The following is a 21,464-nucleotide window of genomic DNA, read 5'->3' on the forward strand; positions in this document are numbered from 1 at the left end:
ACAAATGCAATTACTTACACTGGGAGGTTTCCAATTCAGAGCCAAAGCTTCCCCTTGCGAAACTGGAAAAAAAACAGAATACCAATGGGAATTTTTCAGCAAGCCATTTGAATCTGGCTTGGAGGTGGTGACGAGTACAGCTGTTGCTATCAGACAGATCTGTGTGAGAAGACGGCAGTGAACACTTCTAGTTCACATCTACTATTTGTTTTACTAAATAAACATGGTCAAGAACTTGAGTTTAAAAGGCAATTAACAGCCTGTGAGATTAGATTATGTGTGCAGAGTTGGCCTACAAAATATTGGATATGTTTGTGACCTAGGTACTTGTTCCAACGTTGGGTGAGATTACAGTACATAGGTAACACCTACCAGAAGGGTCATTACAGTAACAAATCAAGAACAGTATTTCTCAGGCTTTTTATAAAACAACAAAACCAACCTAACCCAAATCCCAAACTAAAAGGTGCTTCAAGCAGTATATTAGGGTTTTCCAGAGAAACAGAACCAATAGATATGTATGTATATATAGACCTATCATGAAGAACTGGCTCATGTGATTATGGAGGAGGCTGGCAAGCCGAAGATCTGCAGAGCTGATGTTCCTCCAATTTGAGTTTGAAGGTCAAAAGCTGCTGTAGAACCAGGAAGAGCTGAAGTCAGTTTGAAGGTCATCAGACAGGAAGAGCTGATGTTTCAGTTGGAAGGCGGAATTCTCTCTTACTTGGGGGAGGGTCAGCCCCCAAAGGGGGTATAGCTTGAATGAATTATCATTCTGTGGTGGCTTTCTTTCTTTTTCCTCTAACTTGTTGAGCTTGAGCCGGGGTCCTGCAGGATGGAACTTGAGCTCCTATCCTTTGAATCCTTATGTGTGGCTTCCAGCCCACAGAGGCGCACGAACAGCAAGTCGCTGGTGTGTGGAAGCATGTGATCTGCTGGGGTGTGATGTGCTACACTGTACGCTGCTAGACTCATTTAAAATTTCACAATATTTGAATGTTGAATTTCATATACCAGTAATGGCATTTGTTTGCTTTATTACCTCATTTGTTTTAATATGCCTAACTCCCCAAACAGATAACCATGGTGTCCTGAAGTGAACATGGGAGATCTGGGTTCTGCTTCTGCTACTTAAAGTACTGTGTGTCCTTTCTGAGATTCAGTTTCATCATCTGTAAAATATAAATAAGATGTTTCCTCCAGAACTATTTTAGTGATTAAATGTGACAGACTATATATATTCTTCTTAGGAAATTTAAGGAGAATGACAATTATATGCAATGTGGAATCCTTGACTGGATCCTGGAATAGAAAAAGGGCATCAGTGGAAAAACTGGTAAAATCCAAATAAAGTCTGCAGTTTAGTTAACTGTATTGTAGCCATGTTGATTTCTTAGTTTTGATAACTGTACTACAGTTATGCAAGATGTTAATACTAGAGTATGCTGGGGGAAGGTAATATGAGAATTCCTTATACTGTTCTTGCAACTTTTCTGTAAGTGTAAAACTATCTCAAAACAAAGAGCTAAATAAATGAATAAGACAGTTGTAGTTACATTGTTGTCTTTTATTCCTTTACAGAGTACCCCACATACTTGCAGCTCTCTCCACCAGTACCACCACCACCCTTCACACTGGGACCAGGCATCACAGTTTACAAATCTGTTCCACACGTACCATCTCATGCAGTCCTCAGCAATCCTGCAAGACAGTCTTCCCATTTCACAGCTGATGAAACTGAGGGTCAGAGAGGGAAGGGGCTTGCCTGAGGCTGCCCAGATGCTTTTTCCCTTCTCTTGTACAGTCACATCAGAGGCCAGTTGGTGAAAGAAAAACTCAGTTTGCTTAACAAACGTCACACACAAGCCAGTGATACTTTATTACACAAGGGAGTTGGCAAAGGACAGATTCACTTTTGTAAAAGAATCCCCACCTAAGATTCCCAGTGATCCATCTGGTGATACAGTCAACTTAATAAAACAATAGTTGCTATTTACCAAGTGCTTGCAGTGGGCCAGAGCCATGCAAATCCCACCATGAAAACAGGAATTTTCATTAGGATCCAGACTTAGTAAAGGCCCAGCTTCAAAGATTCTGACTTGCATAGACTGAGGACTCCCATTTCCAGAAGTTCAAAAACCTCCTTTCTTATCTAAGTGAGAGAAAAGAAAAAAAAAAGTTTAAGATCAAGAAAAAATGGTCTTGGTGAATAAATTCAACCATCTGGATTCCCTGGTATATATGCAGCTGTTATGGCCGGAATCAGGAAGAGCAAAACCTTCATTTTATTGAGAGTTAAAATACTTACATAAGTAAAGGAAGAGGTACTATATAAGACATCAATTTCATTAAGATGTCCTTTTGTTTGTAGCCATTCAAAATAAAATCTCACAGAAAAATCTTATACAAAGGTGTTTCAATATACCCAAAGTGTGCCTAGACAATACACAATATTTTAATACAGGATAACTGCTAATAAAGACATCATCACAATAAAAATAAGTATGGGTTAAAAGGGTTTTTTGAATACTATTTCTCTTTCATTATTATAATTAGAAAACTAGTGGTGGCTTAGATTTAACATTATAACTGAAATCATCAAACATGAGCTCACGTGTCTGACATCAAGTTGGTTAAACTAGTTTTAAAAAACCAGTCAGTTCAGGGGACTGTGTGTGTGTGTGTGTGTGTGTGTGTGTGTGTGTGTATGTGTGTGGTGTGTATGTGTGTAGGGACTGAGAAAATGGTTTTTAGCCTAACTTGCCAATCAATTATCATCAGGTTTGGTCATTCTGAGGATATAGTTGTATATAGTAAATTAATTCATTCAGCATGTTTGGAGGAATGATTGCAAGCCTCTTTGATAGTTACTGCCATGATTTATTGCTGGTTGGTGACTGGCAGCCATGTTTACTACTACACAACCCTATTCTCCCCAATAGCTACTTCTAAGCATCAGGCTAGACTGAAAAATTAGCCCCATGATAACACAGTGGGTGGCAAATCAATTTTTCACATGATGATGATAATGGATTACTTTCATAAATATATAATGAGCTAGCACTGTTCCCACAACGGTATTCAATCAGTCCACTGAGACATCAAAACAATTTCCCCACTCCCCAAAACCAAGATAGCCCTTTAATTTAAGTAAGTGGGTTTTGGGTATGTGGAGATGCAAGCAATGAGAATGAGGCCAAGCTGGTGCCCCCCACCTCCAAGTGCACTTATAAGGATGAAAAGGCCAAGATGATTGTGTCTCTAAAACAAGGTACAGGGAAATATGCCAAGTCCCCCAGATCTTCCTGTTTCTCAAAGGTACAGTATGGATGCGGTCCCCAGCGGGGCAGAGGCCACTGGTCATTTAATGAAGAAACAAAGCCGATTCCTATAAAACACATGGAAAGGATACAGTTATGTGTAAGTGGTGAGATGGCCTCTATAACTGTCGTTACTTCAGAGTTAAAAGAAATCATTTCAAAGGCCAGAATGTGCTGGCTCCCCATGTCAAAGACTTTATTGCTGTGTTTGAACTCAAGTTCAAACTGAAAAAAAAAAAAAAAAAAAGATTAAAGGCAATTGCTAGATTGCTGGTTACATGGTACCTCGGGAATGTCCATCATCCTTCTCAACTTCTGATCTCTCCAGTTCCAGTCAAAAACCAGAAACTTTAGGGGGTTCAAATTAAGGCCACCTAAAAGAGACAGGGAGAGAGTTGCTACATTAAAGAACTCATGACATAAGCTTATTAAAATGATTTTTTATTCCTCTGGTTGCTTTTTTGCCTTATTTGCTCTTTTCTCCCCGGCAACTGATCTCTGCATATTAAGTGCTAGCCCTGTCTGATGGAAAACAAATGCAACACTCAGAGACTTACTCTCCTTACAGTCTTATCACTGACTCTCAGGGAAGCAGGGAAGCTGCTCTTGCTAAGCTTGTGAAATGCTCAAGTGTTGACAAAGAATCAATCCCAAACCTCCATTTCACCAAGCCCCAGAGGGTAAAGTCTCATCCCCGAGGGATTTGATAAGATGTATCCTGCAGTTTGGGATAGTGACCCTTCAGAGGAGTTGAGTCCAACAGAGTCTGCGTGACTCTGAGGAGGTGAGTCGGCAGAAGGATGAGGACAGGGTTGGGAGGTTAATTTCAGGCAGAAAAGAAAGTTAAAATGAATGGGCTCTATTCAAAGTCTGCTATCCTTTGAGGAGACTGGTAAACCACTTAAGGACTCATTCCTGCTGTCTTCCTGTCTATCTAGAGACAAGTATGGAATGTGGGGTCAGAGGGGACCTCAGAGGTTGTCTGTGCCTCAGAGGTCTCAGAGTTGGGCAGTTAGTTTTTCCCACTCCCCATGTTCTGCCCACTGCCCCAAGGTGTCACACTTGGAAACATAACGAAGCCTCACTTTATCCTGCAGCACTTCCCCTCAATACTGGTTATGTCAATGATTTCCTCTCTGCCCTAAAGATTTTTTCATGCTTCTTATAACTATAATGCCTCTTATTTAAAACTCTCTCTGTAAATGAGAAATGATATAAGTTAAGAAAGACAATGGGTTGACAGTGTTGCCTTAAAAATAATTGCCTGCTGATCGGACAACAAACAGGCATAGCCTCTCTGGAAGGCAACTGGACATTACATAATAGAAGCTTTAAAATGCTTACTGTTTGATAAAATAATTCTCCTTCTCTGACATATCCCAATAAAACATCAGAAACTTAAGCATAGTTACTTATAAAGATGATCACTGTGCATTACTTAAAATGGGTAAAAAATTAGAAACAACCCAAACACTCTACCATAATAGAATTGCTAAATACCAATATAACTTGGGGTCAATATCCAAAATACATAAAGAACTCGTACAACTCAAGGGCAAAAAAACCCAAATGATTTGATTTAAAAAATGGGTAGAGGAACTGAATAGACAGTTTCTCCAAAGGAGACATCCAAATGGCCAACAAGTACATGAAAAGGATCTTGACATCACTAATCATCAGGGAAATACAAGTCAAAACCACAAGAGCGATCACCTCATACCTGTGAGAATGACTGTTACCAAAAAGGCAAGAGATAACAAGTACAGGCAAGGATGTGGAGAAAAAGGAACCCTTGTGCACTGCTGGTGGGATTGTAAATTTGTGCAGCCATTATGGAAAACAGTATAGAGTTTTCTCTAAAAATTGAAAATAGACCTACCCTATTACCCAGCAATTCCATTTCTGGGTATATATCCAAAGGAAATGAAATCACTGTCTTGAAAAGATATCTGCACCCCCATGTTCACTGCTACATTACTTTCAAAAGCCAAGACTAGGAAACAACCTTAGTATCCACTGACAAATGAATGGATAAAGAATACATCTCGCACACTCACACACACATGCATATTATTCAGTCATAAAAAGAAGAAAATCCTGCCATTTGTGACAACATGGATGGACCGTGACAGCATTATACTAAGTGAAATGTCAGATAAAGACACATACTATATGAACTTATTTATATGTGGAATCTAAAAACAAAAACAAAAACAAACTCACAGCTACAGAGAATAGATTGGTGGTGATTGTCAGAGGTAAGAGGTGGGAGAATAGATGAAGGTGGTCAAAAGGTGAGAACGTCCAGTTACAAGATAAATAAGTGCTGGGGATGTAAAGTACAGCATAGTGATTATAGTCAACAATACGGCACTGTATATGTGAAAGTTGCTGAGAGTAGATCTTAAAAGTTCTCATGAAAAGAAAAAAAATTCTAACTAAGTGAAGTGACTGATGTTAATAAAACTTACTGTAGTAATCATTTCATATATATCACACACACCAAATCATGTCATACACCTTGGCCAATACGTTATATGTCAATTATATCTCAACAAAACTGGAAAAAGACTCAATAGAATATTATACAGCCATTAAAAATGAAAAATTAAAACTATTTCATGACAAGCAAAGTTCTCATGAGATATATTAAGTAGAGAAGACAGGTTACAAAGTTATGATATGCAGTATGATCTCCATCTATAAAAAGATATAGATAAATGCACAGAAAAAAGACTGAAAGGAAATATATCTAATATTAATGGACAAGAGATTATCTCTAAAGTGACTTATTTTCTTTTCTGTACCTTTTTGCATTTTACAAAGGCTCTTATAATTGAAAAATTCCCTTCTTATTATATAAAACAATACAAATTCTGTCTATAAATGTACTGATCCCAGTGTTATGGAATATCTTTTGACGTTTGGAAACGCTACTTAATATATCATATATATAAACATCTTAAGCCATAAACAGCTACATAAAATGAGCTATGTGCCATTTGTCTTGCTTTGTTAGACTTTCAGTTCTTAGAGTTCTCTTTAAACACTTTGTATGTAGCCTAACATCTGTAGTCGATAAATATCAAACCATTCATCCAATCAGAATCAAAAGTAAGAGTTATTTTCATTAGTATTATAAAAAAATCAATAGCTCCTTAAATGATTTTTCCACTCCTTAGATGAAATAAGCCTTCACAGTGAGTTTTCACAACTCTGTGAAATTTCAACAACCTGGACAACTTCGTTTTCTCTCTCTCTCTTTTAAATGTTAAATATGGAGAAGAGAGACCCTGTTGCCTGGGGGGCCTAGTGACACTCATAAAACATGTGGAAACCAGGAAGGGGCTAGGTGAGTGTTTGGCCAAGAGCTGTGGGAGAGGGACGGCACATCCCTGGCCTCTCCGGCTGCCCAGCCAATCTCTCCCAACTCTGTGTCTCACTGACGGACTATGAACACCTCTCATCTGCGCCTTCACTTTCAACATCCTAGGGCAACAAGGCAAAAATCCAGCCTATCACTGGGCAAGGGCCTTCCTCCCAAATCTGACTTTCTTCCCAACTGAAGCACAGGCTACCGCAGCCCATGAAGTCTCCAACCAAGAAAGGTGGTCTCTTTAATTAAAGTAATAAGTAGTATTTGTTGAGTTCTTAAGGTGTGACACTCAATGTGTTTAGCTTTTTAGTGGCATAACAATCTTTTGAGGTAGGTGCTAGTACTATCTCTGTCATTCAGATAAAGAAACAGTTTTAGAAAGGTTAAGAAACTTGCCAGGTCACAGAGCTGGTAAGATGCCAGACCTGGGATTTGCATCCAGAGATGTGAGTCCGTCATAGGGACTCTTAACCTCAACATGTATTGACTACTTATTGTCTCCTCTGGATGTAGCCCATGTATCTGCCTGCCCGCTTCTGATTCAGCTCTTGTCCCATTCCTGAATGCTTTTCTCACATCTCCATACTTCAAAGATCCTATTTTAATCCTACCCATACTTCAAAGATCAGTTAAAGATCCTTTCCACTGTAAAGCCTTCCTTGCAGATTCAGCCATCATAGCAATCTCTCCCTCATTTCAACTCCTACAGGACTTAGAAGCGCTTGCTTGGACCTTGACATTTACTGCCTCATGTTGTCAGTCACATCCTATGCACATTTATCTCTTCAACTGGATCAGGAGCTCCTTGAGGGGGAAAGGCTCTGGAACCAGGAAGGCCTAAAACGAGAGATCTTGGGAGGGGCTACGTGACCCAAGCCTGCAAGGATGCTATGAATACTAAATGAGACATGTGAGGGTGTCCAGCACAAAAGGGAGTACAGGTAGGAACTTAAAAAATATTTGCTTCCCTTCCTTGTCTGGGACCACCAAGTTTGCTACTTCCTTGTGATTGCACAGACCTCTGCATATAGTGGGTTCACTTACCCAAGGTTTTCATCTGGAGAGAAACACCAGTATTTTTAGCTCTTGTTTGCTTCCTTGCAAATGACCATCTCTATACTGAGATACTATACTGATGAACACATTATTTTTAGGTACACAAAAATCCAGGAATAGCTCCAGTTATAAAATAAAGTTATTAAATGAGTAATTTGGAGATGAGTATTTAATAGCAATCTTTATTCTGTCTGGCAGGTAGAACACGTACTAAGATCATCAGCAGGTCAGCAGGTTTTTAGGCTACTGGCTTTGAGAAAGTCAACGAACTATAAAAACCTGTTGGTGGATGCTGTCTGGAATACTTTCTGGGTAAAGCACTAAAAGAGAAATGCATTCACAAGAACTGTTCTAGAAAACTTGTATTTCATCCATAGAAACTGCATTTTTGTTTCAACACATTTTCTATACCAGCCCTCAAATGAAATGGGAGTCTTGGGGAGCTAAGACTCAATTAAGTGAGAGAGAACTACTCAACACATTCTGCTATCCAAATTCCAGAGCTGTAAATCGGTGAAATAGATTGTGAACCAACTAACCTGCTTAAAGCAACTGGAATTTGAATATATTTAGATGGGCACTTGCACTGCAGTTTGCCACAGTCCTTATCATTCTCTATTGCACTATACCTGCTGGCTGGCTTTAGACACAAAAGGCGAAGTTTCCAACTTCTGAATTAACAGAGGTCTGGTTTCACTACATCACACATGTGGTTTCTCAAACTCACAAGGGGGTAAGGCAGATACCCAGCTCTGAGTAGGAGTATCACTACCTCTTTTCATACCTTGTTTAATGAGTTCTTTAATCCTCCCTGGAGTTCCTACACCCAGGTGTACCACACGCTTCTCCAGCAATTTTACTTGCTCCTGGACCTATTCCAAAATGGAAGAGAACAAAGAAAAGAAGAGTCATTAGAAAGTTCAATCATAGCCCAATTGAGAGCATTTAATCTAAAAGCTGAGAAAGTTAAAAAGCAAATGGGGCTACTCTTATTTAGGATCAACTTCCAGGGCAAAGAAGGTTAACATTAAGACAGAAAAGCATCTCCCTAGAAAACTGGTAAATCTCCAAAGAGTCCAGGGGTCAAACCTCAGCTTCTGTACAGAAATCTCAGAACACAGAGGAATGGTGACTGTTGTGGGGGCAGAAGCAGGGAATGCAAAGAAAATCAGAATGGTTGTTAAATATGCTACATGAGGAAGGCGTCAAAGAACATGCTTGCTAAGGACATAAGGAAAAGAGGCTGAAGTGGAAAAACTGAGGTCTGGAAGTGGCCCTTAAGGATTACTTCTACTCCCCACCAGGAACCACAGGCCCTTGCTTACCTTTATGTGTTTTGCAAATAATTTCATAACTTTGCTGTCTCCTCTGAATGCGGTCATCGACCTGATGAAAAACAATAGATTTACACATAAGAAAACTCACTCATTCAGGGCCATGTGGACTACTTATTACATCTTAAGTATTATATCATATTTATTCACAAGAATATGCACATTTATGTGTGTATATATGTGCATATATATGTGGATATTCACACACACACAATTCTGATTTTCAGGTTAGCCCATCTCTGGAATGAAAGTGGGGTGGCCTTTAATCAGGCATGCATCTGGGTGGGCTTCTCACTCTCAGGCACAAGGTTAACTTTACTTGGCTTCCTTGATTATTGACACATGTGGATTTGTCCTTCACTTGTGTTAAAATGGAAACCACAGTCCCAAAATGGTGTCACTCATGCTAAAAGCCCATGATACCAAACCCAGATTTAATACTTCATCTAATTGCAGTTTCAACTTCTCTCAGAAATGTAATCTTAATCAACTAGTCTGGAATTTCTATTCAAGCACCAGTAAGGTAAGCTGTCCTGTGGGCCCTCTGCACCCCAGAGGAAGATAAAACCCTTGCCATTTCCTTCCCTGCCAAAAGAAGATGTCCTTGCCTAAAAAGAAGTCTTCCTTTTCTTTTGTTAATGGCTCCCTTGCTCCACCCATTTTCCATTTTTTTTTTTTTGGCTGCACCTTGCAGCATGTGGGATCTTAGTTCCCCCTGCATTGGGAGCACAGAGTCTTAACCACTGGACCACCAGGGAAGACCCTCCACACTTTTTCCTATAAAAACGTTCATTTTGCACAACCCTTGGAGTGCCCTTCTAGTAGCTAGATAGGATGCTGCCTGATTCATGAATTGTTAAATAAAGGCAATTTGATCTTCAGATATACTTGGTTGAATTTTGTTTGTCTAACACCTATAATACAAAAGTTCTGTATTTTAGGTTGCCAGCAGAGAATTTATCTTCAAACTCTGTAGTATAGTTCTCATAAAAAATTTGGTTGTGAGAAATATCTTAGCAGTGATGTCAGCCTGCGCTCTACAGAGCCCAAAGGCATGTACAAAGGTCTGTGTGTGGCTGCCCTAAGGGGACAAGGATAAGCTGGCGGGGGGAGCAGGAGGGCTTATGTCCTTCATTCAGCGCAGTCCCCCTACTTTTATTGACTTTGCAGAGTGAGCTTATCTGTAAAAATTTATATGTGGAAATGCTTCAGGTATAAATGGGTATAAAACAGGTATAAAAGAACTATCTTCTAGTTGATGTTTGGGAATAGAACATGGAATACTGCTCAGAATATTACTTTCCTTTATATATCATTAATATACTGAGAAATATTACTGACCAGTAAGAACAAATGAATTTACAAAATAGTGACTCATGCTACACAAATTCTGTTGTGTAAGTCTGAACTTACACATGAGCTTTCTCCATGGCGAGGTTAACTAAGAAGACAATTTAGGGGACATATTTAACATAACTCATGGTTCTCAAGAAAACAGACATTCTCACAAAAGTTAGAATTATTCAATATTAGCCTTTATGAATAGGGTTTGTTGTACCTGCTCAGAAATCACCTTCTGCAAATCACCTAACCTTGAAATGGATCATAATATTACTGAAGACACAGAAAAACACTGAGAATTGGCAAATGAAGTAGGACAACACAGTGCTTCTATGCCTCTCAGAAAGGCATTTATGTAAGGTAAGAACTCAAATCAATGTGACAACTTGTTTTTAAGAGGCCACCTCCAGGCCAAATTCTTTGCCATTAGTGTTTGAATCTGAAATGACTTCTGTGGTGGTAGTTTTTAAAACACTGAAAAGTCTATGTGAACTCTTAATGATTTCAGAATCAGCAAGTATAGCTGTCCAGAAGCAGGTGGAGTCCTTAAGATCAATTCTGTTTAGAGCAGAAACAGTTAAAAGAAACACTTTCGTTTTACTGAGATTGTATGACATACACTTTAACGTGTACGCCTAGCAGGAAAGAAGGATTTGAAGGACTATTTTTTGTTTGTTTGTTTTTTTGGCACACGAGCTTAGTTGCTCCGTGGCATGTGGGATCTTCCTGGAGCAGGGATCGAACCTGTGTCCCCTGCATTGGCAGGCAGATTCTTAACCACTGCGCCACCTAGGAAGCCCGTGAAGGACTATTAACAAAGCTTAAAAACCCACTTTTCTAAATTCATGCTCAGATTAGCTCATTTAGAAAAAATAGATGCTAAATAACTACTGAGAGTCTACTTTGCACGTTAGTCTATTTGATAAAGTTCCTTTATCTTCAGGACTTGGAGTTTCCTCTGTTTTGCCTCCAGTTAAAGCCTAGAGCAGAGCCTGGCCTGGGGAGAGGGTGAGTCCCAGGAAATCCCATTTTACTTTGACAGCTCTTCTCTGAAAGCTGAATGTTACTACAGATCCAAGGGAAAGCTTTTTGTTTACTCTACAAATGCTACAGTAAATGAACAGGTATGTGAAAGCACTTAGTAAAGCACCAACAAATTATCTTTAAAACATAATTCTTACATATAAATTTTTGGTCCACTTGGCATTTATCTTGGTATAAGAAGTGAGATACAGAATCCAGCTTAACTTTTTCAGATGGCTACCTGGTTGTTCCAATACCAGTTATGAAATAATCCATCTTTCCCTACTGATTTGTCACTTTGCCATATCCTTCACTTTCATATGCATATGGGTCTATTTCTGAACTTTCAGTTCTGCTCCACTGTTCTGATCTCTCTGCCACACATGTGCCCATTCCATACTTTTTTAACTATTGAGACTTTGTAATATGTTTTTTTAAAAAACAATCTGATATATTCTATTGGCATCGTATCCACACTAGCATTCTTTTTTAGAATTTTGCCAGCTATTCTTTCTTCTGTATTTCCTCATATGAACTTAGAACTAGTTTATCTAGTTTAAAAAACAATAGTATAGGAGTTTCATTGGGAATCTGTGATATTTGTAGATTATTCTAGGTAAAACAGACATCTTTACACTGAATCTTCCTATTCAACTATATGGTATGCCTTTCTGTTTAAGATCTTCTGTGTCCCTTATGTAATATTTTCTGTCTAAATTTTGGCAAGCGTATTCCTTGGTGTTCTATTTTTTCTTGTTACTATTTTAAATTAGATCTTTCCTTTCATTTATTTCTCCCAACTGGTTATTGCTTGCATAATCTCCCTGCTTTACCCTTGCATGTTCTCCACACAGCTGCAAAGTGATCCTGCAGAATGATTATTCAGATCGCGTGACTCCTCTGCTCAAAATCCTCCAATGACACCCCATCTCAGGGCCTTTTGAACCTACTGTCCCCTCTGCCTGAAGACTCTTCTTCCAGATATCTGCTTGGTGTTCTCATTTACTTTGTTCAAGTCTCTGCTCAAATGTCAGTCTCCTAAGAGAAGCTTTCTGTGACTACCCTTTTAAAAGTAGCCCCCATCTTCTTCTATCCGTTTGCCAAGCTTTATTTTTTTCCTACATAACTTTATCACTACTTGACATTATATTGTGTATTTATTCGTTTATTGTCTGTCTCCCTCACTGGAAAGTAAGTTCCATGGGAGAGCGGACTCTATGTATTTTTTTCATTGCTGTATCTCCAGCATATAGAACATATCAGCTTGGCAAATATCAGTTATTCAGAAAATATTTACAAAATAGAACAGGTAAAGCTTCCAACCTAATGAGCTCCAGGGCTCGGGTGGCAGAGCTACAGATAATCAGCATCAGGACTGATTTCTTCTCACTGTGATTTTTCCGAAGTTTCACCCACTTAGGGCAGACTGCAAAAAGACCATAAGAAAAATGTTACCCTAAATATAGCAAAATAAGGCCTCCAAAGTTGAATATTCTCCAATTACTTCTTTGTTATTGTTTAAGTAAAAAAAAATATAATAAGCATTGTTTAGAGCACATTCTCTGGTTATTCTAGATAGTAAATTAAAATGAAACATCATTAACTTACACCACAAAACATATAATATGCCAAGTAGCTAAATGTTCCCAGTTTCAGGACTAAGTTTGTATGAGATAAAAAAAAAAGAAAAAAAGAAAAAGAAAATTTAAAAAGCTTGTAATAATACATTTTCTATATTTTAATTTATGTTTGATGCTTAAAGGCAGTGTTGACTAAACAGGAAAAGAACTGACTTAAAAATGCTATATTTTAAAGGGACACAGCATAAGATATAAAATGGAAATGATATTAAAATAGCAAACATTTATTAAACACTGACGTTATGCTGAGTACTTTACATAATTTTTTTTTTAGTTCTCATAATCCAGTGAGATTGATTCTATTATTACCTACATTTACATTTGCTGAATTTGAGGCTAAGAAAGGTTTATGAATTTGAGTGTCATTAGAATTGGTTAGAATTTGAAAAAAGAATGTTAAATCACCATATCTAAACTATTTCATTGTTGGTCACAATAAATGACTACCTAGCATGAATAATCCAGTTATTACTGCCTACATACAGTCGAAAAGATCAAATTAGATTGTCTGTGCAATTGCCATGGTCTGAGTTCTGAACATGGGAACAGAATTTCAGAATCTCAGAGATGGGTTCAAGATCACATAGCCCAACTTCCTTGTCTTTCATATAACAAAATAGAGTCCCAGAGGAGTCCTCAGCGATTTGTGTCAAGTCAAACAGCAAATTGATGGGGCACCTGGGACTAGAACACATAATTCTCTGGATTCCAGGAGCAATACTTCTAATGTGTTGTAAAACAAAAACAAGACCAAAACCCAAATCCCCAATACCAGAGAAAAACAAGAATAAATTTAAATAAATAAAAACTAATATCAAGATGGACCTAAAAAACCTTCATTTAAAATCCATTTAAGATGGAAACTTGATTTTAAATGCATTTTTAAAAGTTTTTATTTTAAAGAGGTAGACCTAATGTTTTAGTGGAAATAGTAAAATGATTAATCACTTTTTAAAAAGTGAGTTTACTTACTTTCTTTTAGATATGATGAAAGACTGTGAGTCAAATCATTGGCCTTGAGGAAGCAGGAGTCTAGAAATATGAGAAACATGCTTTGTAGAGGATTTTGCAAACACACATACTCAAAATAGATTACATGTGAATGGTGTATTTTTTTAAAATTTATATTAATTAATTTATTTAATTTGGTTGCATCGGTCTTAGTTGCAGCACTCAGGATCTTGTGGCTTGCGGGATCTTTTGTTGAGGCATGTGGGCTTCTCTCTAGTTGCGGTGCACGGGCTCAGTAGTTTCGGCATGCGGGCCCTCTAGCTGTGGTGTGAGGGCTCTAGGGCACGTGGGCTTGGTTGCCCTATGGCATTTGGCATCTTAGTTCCCTGACCAGGGATTGAACTCGTGTCCCTGCATTGGAAGGCAGATTCTTAACCACTGGACCACCAGGCAAGTACCGTGAGTGGTGTATTCTTGAACAGGCTGTACAACAATGAATTGGGGACACATATTTTAAGGTGTTGTCTAGCATTTAAAACAACAGCAGCAGCAACAATAAGTAAACTTGTAGCTGTCCATCATTTGAGCAGTGAAACAGAAGCTTGTATCATTCAATGGACTAATGAAGCATCTTTATTTTCAAATCTATGGAATAGAAAATATACAAAGGCAAAGTTGAAGTAGCTAACGAATCTATGTGGAGATGCTCAAATTCACTAGTCATCATGGAAGTGCAAATTAATACAAGATGAGATAACACTCTGCACACACGTTAGAATGGCAACTGTTAGAAAGATGTATAATACCAAGTGTTGCTGAGAATGTAGGATAATGGAAACTCTTTGTGAACTGTAGGTGGAGGTGTAAAGTGGTACTGCTATCCTGGACAGAAGTAAAAATTAACGTGTATATACCCTATGACCCCAGGATTACATTCCTGAGTAAATAATGGAAAGAAATTCTTGTATAGTCTGTAAAGAGACATACTCAAATATATTCACACTAGCATTATTTGTAACACTGGGGAAGGAGAAGCAGCCTAAAGGTCCATATAGGAGAAAATGGATGAGCAACATGTGGGAGATGAAATCACTGGAATACTATGTAGCATTTTAGAAGCAATGAGCTAGATGTACATAAAGCTATACAGGTATCTTGAAAAAGTGTTAAGTGAGGAAAGAGAATGAGAGGTTCAGCACATCATTTAAATAAATTGTAAAATGTACCCACATGCAACAATATGACATATTTTACAAGAACATATGGACATTTAAAAATGTATAGTAACACATTATGCCTATGGATAAAGGAGTTTGGAGTGTGGATGGGGAAGAGCGGGAATAATGCATCAAAATACAACATTAACACAACACAGCAACACAATGAAAGACAATGAAACAAACTACAATAAAATATAGGGGCCTTGCTCAACCAATGATGCTCACGGTCTAGCAATTACGTAGTATTATTAACTCTGTACATAAGATGTATAAAAAAGTAACATCATGTTTAGCATACTAAATCTTTATGCGAGAAAAAGTCTGTCTATAAACACAGCAGAGTGTTAGGGAGTAAACTATTACTAAATTAAAGAAAACTTACTTTGTGCTCCAGCATATATGAGGGTGAGTCAAAAATTATCTGCACTCCGGTTACATTAAAACATTTGTTGGCTGCGCTGTCTTATCAGCACTTTCCATTCAAGGCTACTGTCTCCCCAGTCACTGCTGTGCAGGTGTGAACATGTTACATCAGTTCATTTGTAACTGCAGTGCGAGCAAAAATGGATGCCCCACGTGTGATCTGCATGAAAGAAGAGCAGCGTGCAGTGATTCGTTTTTTGTGGTCTGAGAGTGTGCCTGATGCCGTTATTTATCGAAGACTTTGTACGCAGTATGGAGAAAATGTTTTGTTGTGCAGAAGTGTGTGTGAATGGACAGAGAAGTTCAAGGAAGGTAGCACAAGTGTTAGCCATCAAAAAGGAGCCGATTTACTTCTAATAAAGTGAAGACAGAGGTGCATTCAGCGGCTCGCAGCTCAGCCTAAAACATTTTTTAATGAGGGAATACGAAAGCTTGTTGACAGGTGGACAAAGTGTATTGAAAAGTAAGGAGATTATGTCAAAAAATGATATATTTCTCTTTTCTAAAAATTAATTAAAATAAATTCTACAGCCAGAGTGCGGATAATTTTTGACTCACCCTGTATAACTCACAATATGTGAGTAACTAACTTCAAAGATATTGCCCCTATATTGTTGTAGAGCCTTTGGTGGTCTTTAAAACTGTAATCTCCCAAGCCTGGATATGATCAGACTCACCTGGAGAACTTAAAAAAAGATACAGATTCTTGGAATGGACTCCCTTTTGCTTAGTGAGTCAAAATTCCTTGGGGCTGGGCCTGGGAATTTGCTTTTTAAGCGCCTGGGTGATTCAGTTGTGGCTAGCTTACAGGCATTTAGCACTGATCTAAACCACACTGCAGTTCTCAGGAGGACAGCTGAGTTAGCTCTAAGCGATTCCTGCCTCAAAACTCTAATTAAGTTCCCATGTGTATGACATTAACAATGTACAGTGCACAGTATTAATTGAAAAGACATGTTCCTGCCCTACAGACACAAACAACTTCAAACCACAACCAAGTCAGACTCTCAGCAAACTAAATAGGAACAATATTTTATTACTTATATCCATCTTATATTTATGCCCCTTCCTGAGACTGTTCCAGATAACCCATGGTGTGTCCCTCTTCTCAAATAACAAAAACCTCCTCTGTGTCCTTGGTCCTGACACAGTAGTGATGGGCCTTTTCTCTAAAACTTTCCTACGATGCCTTCGTTCACTGTGGCTCAGAACGGCCTAATTTCTTAACTGAAAATGAAAACCTGTTCCTTTTTGGCTATAACAGTATTTTTTAACATATTTTAAACATTTTCCCCTATGCCAACTATGAGCACACATTCTTGCCTAACTATATTACTGAACTCTAATGGTGATATAATATAATGTAAACTCACTATGGAACTCAAATGACTCCTTAAAGGTTTCTTCTGACTTTTGACTCTCTACGATTCTAGTAAATTACGATGTTCCATGAGGTTACAGAGTAGCAGTGGTCCCATTATCTTACAAGTCCTTCTTCAGGTGAAGGTAAACTCTAACAAAGAACTAGAAAGGAAAATTGACCACTGAGTCACAGTAAAATCAAACTTCAGTTAAACCTTGAAGTTCCTGAGGCAGAAGAGCCAGAACCTAGCTTTTCTCCCGAGGAACTGCTGTGCTGAGAAGAGTGTTCTCTGTTGTTGGGCTTTCTAATCTCAGTAAGTAGAAAACTGCAGAACTTGCTCATGTGGAAATGAGTTCCTTAGGGTATTCTTTTTGGAAAAGGAACAGACAGGGGTACTGATGTCTCCAACCCAATATGCTTTAAAAAAAAAAAAGCACCACACATCCTTTTATAAAAGAATTATAAAAATTCAGGGTACAAGCTGTTTTTCAGCTTCTCAAACCTCTAGAAAGCATAAAGTTGTAATGGAAAAAGGAAATCAAGTGACCCCTGACTTTCTCCAAAAGCAGTGTTAGATATCTCTAGTAGTCTACAGATAGCGCATCTGAAGCAGTGGTGCCCAAACCTTTTGTGGTTTGATTTTATGACATCTTTTCTTCAATCTCTATACAAAAGAGTAACAGGCTATATCATTGTTTTGAAATTAGAATTGGTTTTTTAAAGAATTTTCCAATATCTTCTAACTTAACTATAAATACTCTAAGGCAGTAGATCTCAAGTGATAGTAGGCTTAAGAATCACATGGAATGAGGTGTCAGCCTTGCTAAAAATGCAGAATTTTGTCCTTGTTTTAGATGGTTTACTGGAAAAGGCTTGGCTGGCACCCAAAACACTACCCTAAAAGCAAAACCATGACTAGATATCCATGATAAGGGCAACAACAAAACTAAGATGCTATTAAAACTAAAGTTCTTATCTATAATGAATGAGTAAATTAATTACCTATATATATTTTTATACATTTATTTATTTATTGGCTGCACTGGGTCTTCGTTGCTGTGCATGGGCTTTCTCTAGTTGTGGTGAGTCGGGGCTACTCTTCATTGTAGTGCACGGGCTTCTCAATGCAGTGGCTTCTTTTGTTGCAGGGCAGGGCTCCAGAGCACAGTCTCAGTAGTTGTGGCACACAGGCTTAATTGCACTGTGGCATGTAGGATATTCCCGGACCAGGGTAAAAACCTGTGTCCCCTGCAGTGGCAGGAGGATTCTTAACCACTGCGCCGGCAGGGAAGTCCTAAATTACCTACATTTTTAAATGTGTGCTTTACCTTTATTTTTATTTAACTTCTATCCTCATTAAAGATTTTTATTCATTGAAGAATCTTCACCCTGCCATGTACATCTAATCCCTTTTGCATAAAAAATTACAAATCTTTCTCTTAGATTGAACAAATACCATTTAGCATCGAAAGAAGAAATCTTCCAACAGTTAAACTATTAGGCTGAGGAAAGAAGTACTAGCACGTGGAAAATATATTAATTAAAAGAAGAACAACAAGGAAGCCTGGTTGTACCTGGTAGGGTTAGTTCTTCTAATTCAATCACTGAGTGAGTGCTGCTGTAATGGTCCTTCATCAGTTTCTGTAGGTCTTCAGGTGTCCCTGGTTTTGGCTCTGATTTTGCAAGAACATCAGTAATTTTCTTCTGATGACAAAGAAGTAAAAACAGGAAGACAGATTTTAGAATGGCATTTGGCTTAGGACAGGTTGATTCCTCTGGCATTTAAACTGTAAATAGGTGCTGGTGATAGCTGAGTGTGAATAGGAATTCTAATAAATACACCTGAGAAAACTTAAAAGATACTTCTTAGACAGAACTACTGCTTTGAAAAATGAATGGATGATCTGAAAGACTTCTTGTAACTCCTGGTCTCTGACTTCTAGAAGAACTAAAAACTTTGCAGGAGTCTATAATGGGGTACTCTTTTCTGTTAAAAGCCAATAAATCTTGTCGCTTCTGGAAACCCTTTTTAAATCTCAGAAAATGTGTATTCCTGGGAGAGCAGAATTTTGAGAATTTCTTGCATAACCTGGTTCTTAAGGCACTGAGTTTCAGTTTGGATTTCTGGGATTAAAGTATAAGCTGCAGCAGTAATCTCAGCAAAGGAGCACACTAAACAGGGGCACTTAAGACCCTCAATTCTCAAGTCTTGGGAGAGAGATCGTGAATTGGCCCTATGGAAAGCAGAACAGGAAATACTTTACAACATCTATTTTGATTTGGACTTATTTGTGTAGCATTTACTGAATGCCTGCAATGTACTAGGATCACACAATTGTTCATTTAACTTTCATCTTAAACTTTCCCTCTTATTTCTTTCTAATATTTCACCCAAAATCCAGAAACAGCCCTTCCTTGACTTCTACCCTAGCTTTCCCCCACCACTCTCCCGCCCCATGTCCATACTACCTTTCTTTTTATACCACTGCCAAGAACAGTCAAAGTTCTGTCAAATGAATTCACTTGAAAAAAATATGTCATCAGTGGGCACATTTTAGCATGACCTCAGCCAAGGTTAAACTATCTTGCTGGAGTTCTGACCTTGAGCCCCAAGAACTTAACACTCTTGAAGGCCATTAGTGTGCAAACTATCAAAGAGAAGTTAAAGTCATTTCTTTAAGGACTTGCCAAACCTCAGCCAATTTGGCACCTCCCACCTTCCTATTTGGCCATTTGCAGGCAAAGAAAACATATGCACACACACTCTCAGTTTTCTAAAAACTTGCTGTTAAGTAATTGGTTTGAGTCCGTCTTCTTTCCTCTAATCCTAATCACATTTCCTCTGCTAACTACAGCAGTAGACCCTTCTTGGCAGGGAGAGAATTACACTGCTGTTTTCACAACTGTGGTGGAAGGTCAAAGCTAACCACACTTTCTTCAGGCTGAGCCATAAGAAAGTTTGTAAAGGAGCAACAGAGTTTTCCCTATGTTCACAGGCAAGTCTTAAAATGCAAGGGGAGCCTTTTGCTTTAAATATGGTTTGAAATTAGAGTCAGAAATGCCTTATACTTGCACTACTTTCATCTGCTTATTATTTTCTTTTTATTAATATTCTAAGACATAAGGTCTTTAAAAAATGAAACGGGTAAGAAAAGAAGGTTGGTAGATTTCTTTTCTTGGACAGAACCAGAGAGGCCAGAGGGCAGGATAGCTCTGGGCCCCTTCTAGAATTAGAAACCCCTGTCTGACTTCTAACCACAGTGAAAACACAGGGTGGGTAACAAAAATGTTTGGTAATCCACAAAGCTGAAATAGGAATTAGAAGAATTTTTTAGCTCCAACAGAAACACTTATTACTAGTGACCTTAGGAAAGTCACCAAACCTCAATGAATTTTACAATCTTTGTAACTCTAAAGTGGGGATTACAATAATTGCCTCATCAAAGTACACTATATAACAATGTGATGGAAACCATGTGGGGTGCATACCATTGTAAAAAATTATTTATATTACCTTTTTCCTTTTCCTGGTCTTGGTGGCATCTTCATTTGCTTCCTTTGGTTGTATCAAGAAACATTCTTTAGGCTATAAAGAAACATAAATGAGAAAACTTTCATCTTAGCATGATGAGGTGTCAACTAATGGTATGAATCCCAAAGTATCAATACCTACTGTCATGCATGTATTCTTCAGAGTATCTTGGATTAATATGGACTGAGAAATGTTGGAAAACCCACTGAAGACTATTATGCAGGGGCTGGGCTTAGAGAACTTGTAAAAGTGAGAAAGTGCAGATGACTTAAGACTGGAAAATCTTTGAACAAAGGTCAAAATGTGTGAGTGAGTGTATATATGTGTTCGAGGTGGTGGTACAGGGTATAAAGATGGAAGACAGTGGCCAGGTTTGTAAAATACAGGCAGAAAGAGATGTGATTAAAATTAAGATGTAGTAAAAAAGTTTTTGACTAGGATGACTGGTGTTTCCATGAATTAGCAATGTATGAGTCTGTATTTCCAAGTCACTGACTTATTTTGTTATCCATTCCTTTCCTCTTCTCAATAGGCATAGAACATCTGAAGCAGGATATATTTACTTATATTTTTATAAAACAAGCTGCACCAAATGTCTTATCTATAGAAACTACAAAATGAATGTTTCTCCTAATGGTCTGACAAAAGCCTCAATAGATGGCATCCTGAGTAATTGATTTTGCCTGTTGCCTTGACCCTTGGAGTACCCTATACAGTTTAGTGCTATTTTTACCCTAAGGGGTTTTTTTTTTTTAGTGTAGAAAAACAGGATATTTGGACTTAGACCTTGATTTATAAAATAGAATGCTTCAGATTCCATATTTATTAATCATAAGCGGTTGTATAAAATGTTTCCTGTATTGGATCTTTTATGCAACATTTTCA

General features: G+C 38.1%; 1 protein-coding gene across 4 annotated transcripts in view; it reads right to left on the reverse strand.

Annotated features, from left to right (window-relative positions):
- Window positions 1-1,858: 1,858 nt before the first annotated feature.
- The window catches only part of CMSS1 (cms1 ribosomal small subunit homolog), a 352,758-nt gene continuing 333,152 nt past the window's right edge, over window positions 1,859-21,464 (reverse strand). For all 4 annotated transcript variants that reach the window (XM_057696280.1, XM_057696278.1, XM_057696282.1 and 1 more), the window contains 8 exons: window positions 20,562-20,633; window positions 18,622-18,751; window positions 14,063-14,122; window positions 12,774-12,876; window positions 9,078-9,138; window positions 8,537-8,624; window positions 3,606-3,694; window positions 1,859-2,152 (listed from right to left, as the gene is read on the reverse strand). In XM_057696280.1, coding sequence (XP_057552263.1) covers window positions 2,069-2,152; window positions 3,606-3,694; window positions 8,537-8,624; window positions 9,078-9,138; window positions 12,774-12,876; window positions 14,063-14,122; window positions 18,622-18,751; window positions 20,562-20,633 — 687 coding nt within the window. In that variant the 3' untranslated portion in view covers window positions 1,859-2,068. The remainder of the gene's footprint in view (window positions 2,153-3,605; window positions 3,695-8,536; window positions 8,625-9,077; window positions 9,139-12,773; window positions 12,877-14,062; window positions 14,123-18,621; window positions 18,752-20,561; window positions 20,634-21,464) is intronic.

Source organism: Hippopotamus amphibius, chromosome 10 (assembly GCF_030028045.1).
Source record: "Hippopotamus amphibius kiboko isolate mHipAmp2 chromosome 10, mHipAmp2.hap2, whole genome shotgun sequence".
In the NCBI taxonomy this organism is placed as follows: Eukaryota; Metazoa; Chordata; class Mammalia; order Artiodactyla; family Hippopotamidae; genus Hippopotamus; species Hippopotamus amphibius.